The sequence below is a fragment of the Acartia tonsa genome, chromosome 6, assembly GCF_053477335.1.
Source record: "Acartia tonsa isolate MP-2025a chromosome 6, ASM5347733v1, whole genome shotgun sequence".
NCBI classification, from domain to species: domain Eukaryota; kingdom Metazoa; phylum Arthropoda; class Copepoda; order Calanoida; family Acartiidae; genus Acartia; species Acartia tonsa.
In genome coordinates this window covers 42,192,242-42,202,449 of record NC_137265.1, presented here as the reverse complement: position 1 = coordinate 42,202,449, position 10,208 = coordinate 42,192,242, and the positions used below count along the sequence as shown (strand labels likewise).

The 10,208-nt window shown below is 32.5% G+C and overlaps 1 protein-coding gene across 1 annotated transcript; it reads left to right on the top strand.

Moving 5' to 3' along the window:
- Positions 1-4,722: 4,722 nt before the first annotated feature.
- Positions 4,723-9,870, top strand: LOC145323388 (cysteine-rich venom protein-like). The gene is made up of 8 exons (XM_080165811.1): positions 4,723-4,881; positions 5,103-5,160; positions 5,752-5,783; positions 6,168-6,285; positions 7,067-7,146; positions 7,535-7,630; positions 7,765-7,860; positions 9,396-9,870. Exons 1-8 carry the CDS (start codon positions 4,775-4,777, stop codon positions 9,523-9,525), a joined length of 717 nt encoding a protein of 238 aa, XP_080021937.1. The 5' UTR covers positions 4,723-4,774; the 3' UTR covers positions 9,526-9,870.
- Positions 9,871-10,208: the final 338 nt, after the last annotated feature.

Sequence of the window (10,208 nt, the reverse complement as noted above, 5' to 3'; positions counted from 1 at the left end):
GGTGTAGGATAATGCGTTGCTTGGGAAATTGTATCGTCCTCAAATTTCGTCGGTTGTATGATCTGTGACAAGAGTAAACAAGACGAACAGGAAGCCGCAGAGTATCTTCGCTACTAAAAATACTCAATGGCTTTCCCTTTACTCTTGGTGACATATACATAAGCGTGACCACAAATTAGCCAATATTATAAAATAGCAACAGATAAAAAATAATCACAGACTTTAAACTTTCAGGTAGCATTGATTTATTTCTTTTTATATTTTGATCAAACAATGTTAATTTAAACAATTAACATTTAACTTCAAATATTTTTCATTGTATAATTAAGCTTGTAACTTTTTTGCTTAATGGTGTGCACACTTATAGAATAAAGTTTACTTTCAACCTGGTTAAGCTTACAAAAATATAGGAATACAATAATAAAATATCATATATAATATAATATCAATTATTTCTAATTTTGACATAAGCGGTTTTTTGTTTGTACATACAAAAATAATTAAAATATTTTAAGCGTAAAAAAATTTATGGTGTATTTAAAATATCTGTTCCTTTAAAAGAAAACAATGTAGATTGTTACTACTCCATCAACAACAGACAAGCAGATATCACTCAATAAAAGACGTTTAGAGTAGTTTCGCCAACATATAATTGTGCTGTTTTGTCTGGCAACCTTTAGTTTTACCTATTTTTGGGTGAACTGAAATTAGTTTCCGAATGTGAACACATTTTCCTAGGTGTTTCCCAATCCTATCTCAATATTTGCTACTAGCTAAAAAACCTTCAAACTTCAAAAAAAAATCTAAATTTGAAAAATTAAAACTTTGAATGTATAATGTATAAATCGTTAATACATTCAAATTTTGATTTTTTTTGAAGTTTGAAGGTTTTTTAGCTAGTAGCAAATATTGAGATAGGATTGGGAAACACCTAGGAAAATGTGTTCACATTCGGAAACTAATTTCAGTTCATCTATTTTTGACAAGTAACCATAAATCTTGGGCCGTGGTAACCCCAGTGTCATGGATAAGATTGGTCATCCACAAACAAAAATTATTCAAATATTTATAAACCCGCCTTCATTGGGAGGCGATGAGTTCGAATCTCAGCTCAACACTGCATCATAACATTAAAAATGGTTCCTACTGCTGCTATGCCAGATTCACGATGTCAATAATTTGTCCAAAACAAGCGCAACTCATCACCATGCATATAGTTATAACTTCCAGACTAAGGTTGTGCCATCATAGAGTTGTTTGTCTATTGGGTGTTACTTGACCTACTACTCGGTGGTTTGTACAGTAAAGGAGATGATGGCTGCCTTTAGTTCTTGGTTGTTGCCCTGGAACCTAGTAAAAGTGTCTGACTCTGATTATGACGTAAAAAAAATAGCCAATGAGAGGCCAGTATACACTGTAATTGACCAATGGTAAAATTTATAGTGGCCTCTCTCAATGGTTATTTTTTCCGTCATAATCAGAGTCAGACACTTTTACTAGGTTCTTGTCCTGACATTGAAGATGTAATGACGAATAAAAGGTAAAATTACCAATTTTAAGTAAGTGCAGGCCAAAATAAATCTTCTAAGAAGAAACTTGATTTCAGATTAATTTTACTGGGACAATCTGATTTGTCACAGCCGGTATAACATTAAATGTAACAGGGTGAGTGAGTAAAACCAATTGAGTTAACTTAGACCTATACAATGTAATCTTTTGCAGTCAGTATCACATTAGATATAAGAGTTTAAACAACTAAAAACCGAGCAACTAAATTAAATTAAGCCTATACAATTAAATATAACAGGGAGAATAAGTTAAACTATTAGACTTAAACCAACACAATCTGATCTATTACAACCTATATCACATAAGATGTAAAAGTGTGAGTAATCATTACCATTAGACTTAACTTAGACCTATACATTCTGTATTGCCAAAATATTATGGTATTTCTAATTCTAATTTGTCTGTTGCCATGCTAGGGACAGTACTAGAATAAAATAAGGAGTTGTAAAAACCTTTTAGTTTCTAAGGGTAAAACTACACCATTTAGTTTTTTTAAGGGTACCACAAAGGATAGTTGGAAAGTATTTCTTCTGTGAGTAACACCATCAAGTGTATAAACAGTGTGTTTTTATCTAAAGGAACAAAAGTATCGCTTTATTTAACCCACTTACCATTAACACTAATATCTTATTTTCTTTAATGGCTTTTTATAAGTTTATATTGTAGCGTTTACGCTCGTTGTCAATAAACTATGAGTTCGAGTCTTAACTCAATCGGTGTCATAAGTATATAATAAAGACGTTAAAAATTGTCCCTACTGCTGTTATGTCAGATGCCTGACAAAGATAATAAATGGGATAATTCGAAACAAAGGCAGTGCAGTAATAAAGTTGGTTGTCTGAAGGATGTTGCTCAATGCTGGCCACATGTCAATGCACTTGTAAAGATTACTTATAACTTTTTGTTAGATAATTAATTGTCTAATAGCTTTGAACCTAACTCTATTTACAAAGCTGCAAAGACACAACGGCTTAATAGCGGTGGCTAATATTTAGGTTAATATATCCAAAATATTAATAATGAAAATAATCTATATAGGAAATGATTGTTAAGTGTTTTGGAATGATTTTATCAAATTTATAGGTTGTACTTTTAAACTGAAAGTACATCTAGTTTATCTAGTTACTAGCGGCTACGCCCCTAGAGGCCTCTAGTGGCACTTTGAATGTTTTTTTTTATTTAAAATATCTAATTAAAGAAATAATTGGTTTATGTTTCGTTGGAGTCTCTTTTTCGGGAGGGGTAATTTTTTTTCCAGGGGCGATTTCTCCTGATAGGGTGGTGGTACCCTCCCCCAAAATAGTTATAAACCTTCCCGGGACTTATGAGAAGCTACCCTGTTAAGGAGAACCCGATCGGTTCAGCAGTAAGCGAGATCCTTCGCTACAAACAAACAGACAGACAGACATCGTTCTACTTTGTATTATAGATTACATACTTTATACGTAGAGAAGCTACTCTACACGTGTTTATGTCTGCTTTGAAGAATTTATAATAACAATAAAATTAAGGAAATGATATTTTGTTTTCCATTATCTAATTTCTATTTATTATTAGTTGAATGGTTTCGATATTTATTCAAAGTTAGTTAGGTTGCGCTTTTAAGTTAATGTAAAAATTTTTATCACTATCATTTGAAATGGCCTTAAAGTAGCAGAATGTAGTGATTATACATATATTCCTCCTTTTATATCCACTAGCATCTACGCTCCCAGTAACCTCTAGCAGCTAAGGTCTTATATCATCTATGATAGCGGCCTCCAGAGCCACTTGAGAGAAGGGGGTTGGGGGGAAGTAAGTTTGACTAGGAGACACCATCCCTCAAAAATATTTACCTATAAGAAGCATCACTGTAAAGGAGAGTTATATAGGATTATCGGTTTGCGAGATCCTAAGCCACAGACATACATTCTTAAAGTATAGGGTCAACTTCCCCTCTCCCTTTCTATAGTGCCCCTAGATGCCTCAAGGAGGCGTAGCCACTAATAGATTATAAAGACCCTAGATGCTAGGGGCTGAGGCACAAGTACTATTGAAAGTACGACTTCGTATGATGATTGTTGTTTTGATATATGACTGTGCGTGCATTGTTCATGTTGGTATTTATATTGTTTCATTGTTTTACATGCAAAGATACCCTACAAGCCATTCTGTTGGTATGTATGTGCATCAGTCGGCTGCGAATAAGCTGTCACTTTTAACCCGCATATGCACCTACCGAGTTTTATTCTACGGTTTAATTTATTTTGTTGATTTTTATTATGAATATAAACGTCGATGATATGTCAGTCATAACCACTTCTTATTAATTGAAATATAGACAGAATAAACCATTAAAATTGTTTCACAATATTTTCAGGTTTTATAAAACATTAAAAAAAGCAACCCATGATTTTATTTTTATATTTTACAAAATCACAGTAGGAACATTTTCAAAATATTCATTGGTTTATAAAAAATAATTGCAGTGTCCACACTTTTCCACCAATAATTTTAATTTACAGAAGAAATTTTTTTGTTATAAGGATCTATATCAATTGTGTATATTGCTTACTTTTACCTTTGTATCTTATCATCCTTGTCTTTATATGTAAAAGTACAAATATAAAGTGGTATATATGATTTTTTGACCTACTAAACTTAGCTGGAATTATTGGGTTCTTCTTTTTGGGAAGCCTTATATTGATCCTGAAAAGGTTTAAATTTATTTTGAAGTTAAACTCTCTTTACTTCCAATTAATTTTAAAATAAATCATTTAATATCATACAGGGTAAACCTGCAGGGTTAGTGCCCACCCCATGATAAAAAATACCAAAACCTTCCTTTATTTTCATTTTCATTTAAAACGGGGGGGGGGGGGCAGTTGGTGTTCGAAAGGCACTTTGAGGGAAAGCACAATATGTTGTCAAAAATGATATCTAGAATGCTTGTATTGATTAATTTATGCTCTTTAGGGAAGCTTTGTTTGATCCTTATACATGTAACGGTGATAAAAAAATTCCTAGATATATTGCAGGTTTTAAGATTCGGGTGAATCCCCTCCACCCTAATAAATTTGGAGAAAGCTTTAGGTCAATGACCTCCAACCCTTGATACGAGAAATATTTTTAGAAGGGGGGGTTGCGGGTAAAGAGGCTCAATATTATTTTACTTTTAATTTTCTAGATTAAATCAAAAAAGAAACTGAATTATCCATAAACAAAAATGAAGATGGGAGCGCAGCTACTCTATGGATTACTTGGTGTGTTACTGACAGAAAGTGTGAGGGCTAACTACTACTGTGGTATCTCTAACTATCACACTATGTGTAGGTAAGTAATCATAAGCAAAAGTTACAAATCGAAATACTAAACCTAATCTAACCGTAAAACAAGGATAACAACATCCATAAAAGCGAAGCTCTGAAACGTAATTTCGTGATATTTTGTTTTCTAGTTATATTTTTCTCTATAACTCATTGTTTCCGTTGGTCCATCTACAGTTTTTTATGATTTGTTACTTGTTGATGGTGTCATCCTTGTTTTAACTTCAGGTATTCTGGACCTTCCTCAAGGTGTGGTACAGTTTATTATAATGGTATAACAACGCAGGTAAGCTAATTCAACATTGAATTTTTGGATATTGAAATCAATCAAAAATATTTCCAATTTATTAACAAATAAAGTGCTATAAACTCGTCAGGCACTTTTTTGGGGGAGGGGGGTTATTTTTTACAGGAGTGATATCTCTTGGAAGGGTGGAGACACCTTCCCAAAAAAACGTATATTGGTCCAGCAGTTAGCAAGATCCTTCGGTGTAAACAGACAGTCAGACTCATAGACACCCTGTTACTTTTATATGTGGATTTACATATTTGGGAGATAAATAATTTCTTTTCTCGTATTCATTTGAATCCGGTGGATAGGAACCGGTTCTCATGAATACGAAAAAACTATGTCTAGCATCCGGCACCTCGGGGCTAAAAAAAACTAGTTTTAATCTTATAATTGTACATTCTATATCCGCGGAAAGCCGTTTATAATACGATACGAGAAATAACTATTCTCGTATTCATTCGAATCCGGTGGACAGGAGCCGGTTCTCTTCAATATGAAAAAACTATGTCTAGCATCCTATTATATCCGCGGAAAGCGGTTTAAAATACGATGAAAAAAATAACTATTATTAATTTCTTATTTTAGGATAAGAACTACATTGTAGATACACATAACAGGTAATTCCGTTTTTTATTTAAGCACGTAGAATATGTTCTATAACGCTAGTTTTCCCTTTCTTTGCTTAACTAGATTTATGTTTTTTTTTATTTAGCATCATTACTAAAGATATCTTTATCTTAAGTATAAATAAACTTTTGTTTATAAAAAGTGAAGGGTTTGAAACTTTTTAATTTGAAGAGCTTTTCTTGAATAGGTATTTAATTATTTTAAAAACACTTAACTTGTATATTTCAAATAAACTTTAATCTCATAAAAATACAAAGGACTTAAATGATGGATTGTAAAATTTGGGTGGGGAGGTTGATTATGTATTTGCAAAGGGGTGAGGATGATATCATTTCTATTACCACCAGTTATTCATCACAGTATGTTTTTTCAAGGTTGCGTAGTCAAGTAGCCACTGGGCGGACCCAACAGTTGCCGGCGTCCAATATGAGACAAATGCAATGGGACGACGAACTTGCCATGATTGCACAAAGATGGGCTGATCAGTGTCAGGTCAGGATTAAGTACAGGCAGACTAATTGTACATAAAACCCATGACTGTGTGCCAGGTGGCCTCGCATATTTAGAGTGTGGAAAATTCCTTGTTCCAAAAACAGACACACTCATTATTATACACAGTTAGGATTTCCATTAATAGGTCGTTCAATCAAAGAGTTAGTTATCTGGGAAAATTTGGTCAAGAGATACACCAAAAAAGACCTAATAATCTTTTTTGTCCTCTAGAGGTTATCCTGGTCAATTGGATATAAGCTTAGCTACAATGTAAATGTGTTGGTTATCTGTCCGTGAAACACAAAAATTCATCCATAATATTCTTTTGGTTTGTTTCACCCTTCACATGGACTTTCTTTTTTGTAAGAAATTATTTTTCGTCCTCTATCTTAATATCTTAAATGTAAGCTCACTTTCCCCTTTATTTTTTGTAGAGAAGCTACTCTATAATTTAAATTCTAAGTATGAAATCGTATGGGGGGAAATAAATTTCTTTGTTGCTCTTTAAGATAGACGTCTGAAACTTTTGATGAAGATTCCCTATACCAATAAGCATCCAGTAATTAATTACTTGGTCTGTTGGTCATGCTACAAAAGACACTGAATATCTGTCTATAACCCACTATGGCCGTTGGTACATCCACAATCTTACGAGCTCTGCTATTCAGGGACTTGTAATTGCTGTTTTTGTTTTTAAAAAACAACAACTCACAAATGTATTTATTTTTTTTCTTCTTTATTATTTTGTCTTTTACATAATCTCAAGATCATTTTACTTTAGTATGGACATGATTGTGGTCAGTGCCGCAAGGTTTCCAGGTTCCAGGTTGGTCAGAATGTTTTCCTTACCATTGAATCCAGGTAAACATTTCTTAGAACCTTTAGGTATCCAGTTATACGTGGGACAGATGTGTTTTCCTTAATAGAATCCAGGTAAAATTTCTTAGTGCTGTCAGGTATCCAGGTTCCAGGTTGGACAAAAATGTTTTCCTCACCATTAAATCCAGGTAAACATTTCTTAGAACAATTGGGTATCCAGGTGGGAAAGAAAGTTTTTTCCACAATAAAATCCAGGTAAATATTTTTTATTGGGTACCTGGTACAAGACGTGCCATAAACTATGATTATCACTACAGAATCCGGGTTTAGTACATTTTGGCCCTTTTAATGGCTGCTTTCAAGTCTGTCATTTTGTCAATGCTATCCTATTCATGAATATAATATCTTTTTTTAATCTTTAATTATTTAGATTTGACTCTACCAAATGGGATCGAGCCATCCAAGCCTGGTTTCATGATGAAATTGGAATATTTCCTTACAATAATGTCAGCCCTTTTGTTTACAGGTACTTTTTAAAAAGTTGTATGAATATTGATGTAATTCAAATAAAAATGATGTAAACATAGAATTTTATAGTATTTCTTTAGATATAATTTACTTCTTTCCATTAGCAAAATTATTCATAACTTTTTTATCAAGGCAAAAGACCGGTCACTATTCTCAAATGGTTTGGGCAGATACAAACAAAATTGGATGTGGAGTAACTACCTACAATCATCAAGGAAGAATTGGCAGGTAACAGCTGCTGCCAAGATTAGCTCCTTGGTCAGGATTCTACAATAAAAAAGATCTTAAGAAATGCGAACACACTTTTTTTTAATACTAGCGGCTACGCCCCTAGAAGCCTATAGGGGCACTGCACTGGTAGGAGAAGGAAAAGTCGACCTCATCCTATTTTAAATTTGAGTTTCCAAAGAGTTATAAAAATTATTTTTTTGGGGGAGAGGGGGGTTAAGACACCCTCTCGAAAAATAGTTTAGAACCTTCCCAGGACTTATAAGAAGCTTCACTGTAAAGGAGAACAATATCAGTTCAGCGGTTAGCGAGATCCTTCGGGACAGACAAAAAACCCTTACTACTTTATATAATAGGATATCTATGGTGTGGTGTGTGTGTGTCAGTTTAAGATATCTAAAATTTTATTTTAAATGGAGTTTTGTTAACCCCAAGAAGAAAAGTACTTCAAACATATTTTTGACCCAATATAAATGCTTTATAAGAAAAAACGGGTGTAGTCCTTTCCACGACATCCTTCCAGGGAGCGATTCTTCGTATTTTTAAAATGGCTTTTTATAGGTTATTTTAGGTTAGGTTAGGTTATATTGTGTTAGGTGATTGCCCCACAGGGTTAGGTAATTGGCCCCGCAGGGTTAAAGCCCCCCGCAGGGGCTAGAAATAGGAGAAAAGCTACTGTGAAAAATACGAAGAATCGCTCCTTATGGAGGGATGTCGTGGAAAGGACTATACCCGACCATAAAGTTTTATGATATCGTTTTATGATTCGTTGGGTCAACAACTTTGGGGACTATTATTAAATTTTGATGGGTTGGATTATTAAGTTTAGTATTCATATATTTCAACGACTAATTGTAATCTTTAGAAAGGGTAATTTTGTGTATCAATGGGGATACACATCAATTTATCGACCATTGTCTTATCCCATTTGAATCCTGATAATATAATCTAGGTTAGGGACTTGTATATAATGGTGGGAGAAATGGATAGACTGAAATATAAATTAAAATTCATATAATTACATATTTAAAATTCAAATCTAAAACAATGTTTTACACATTTTTTTTTCTTTTAATGAATTCTAATGCGATGCAATCATATACCATATGTTTTTACTTTTGATATATGTTTATTCTATAAAAGAAATACCTATCTGATAACATAAAATAGGCAATTCGAAATATTAACAAAAATTTATTAAAACAGCTAAAATCTTCAAAACATAAATTTTTGGAACATATAATGTTGTTGAAAAAACTCAACTTTGTTAATTGACATTAGGCCAAATCCTATAAAATTTCTTTTGCTAGCCTAAGAATTAGGGTTTCCTAAGTCTTACATATTCCGTTATGTACATGTAAGGCTGGGAAAACAATAACTTCTAGCTCCTAGACTAGCCTAGGAAAGTACATATGAGATATTTTTATCCACTTTTTGAGAACTTTGTTAACACAAGTTTTATTTATTTTACATACCTCTTACTACATTTTAACTGTTTATAGACCACTAATGGCTTTGGCTTTTTTTAATTTAAGGTTATATGTGTGTAACTATGGTCCTGCTGGAAACATACCTGGATCCTCCATGTACAACATTGGCAACTCCTGTTCCAGGTGTCCATTCTACTCCAGATGTTCTCTCAACTATGCTGGACTTTGTTATTAGTGTCAATTCTATTTTTAATAATATTTGTTTTATAGAGGAGTTAAGAACTAAGTCCTCTTAAAATAACTTTTAAGAGAATTATGGTTTTTGCATAAATAGTTCTGGAATCCTCTAATAGATGATTTTAGATTGTTATTTTTTGCAATTAAAGTTTTGATTAATGGATTACTTTTTACAGTGTATTATAAACTGTGTTTAAGTATCAAATTAATTCATATTTAATTTTTTTTTGTGATGTCCTTTAGTTCTATTTTATTATTTCTTTGTTTTATAAATTTGTTATATTTTATATGTTAATATTCTTTGTTAATGTTTTATTTACATAATAATAACCTTTTGAAATAATAGATTTTATTTAAAATTTTATAATTTCTTAATAATGAAATTATAATTAGAAAACTAGAAATACAACAAAATATCCTGTTCAATCTGTTGTCAGACTTATTCCTGGTACTGAAGGATCTCTCTAACTGCTAAACAGATATGGTTCTCCTTTATAGTGAAGCTTCTCATAGGTCCAGGGAATTTTTATTTCTTTTATTTCTTATTTGTGCGTACTAAAAAGATAAAGATTATTTTTGAAATATTATCATAATTTACAAGTGAAGCTTTTATATGGGGTGTGTTCGTCAGTTAATTATGTAAATCATAATTTTCCTACCAATTTTAAACTACGAGAAAAA

Excerpts from the sequence above, each read along its gene's own strand:
- LOC145323388 (XM_080165811.1), top strand. The coding sequence starts at position 4,775 with ATGAAGATGGGAGCGCAGCTACTCTATGGATTACTTGGTGTGTTACTG. Across the intron at positions 5,784-6,167 it reads ATTGTAGATACACATAACAG|GTTGCGTAGTCAAGTAGCCA; the intron begins GTAATTCCGTTT and ends TGTTTTTTCAAG. Across the intron at positions 6,286-7,066 it reads GATGGGCTGATCAGTGTCAG|TATGGACATGATTGTGGTCA; the intron begins GTCAGGATTAAG and ends ATTTTACTTTAG.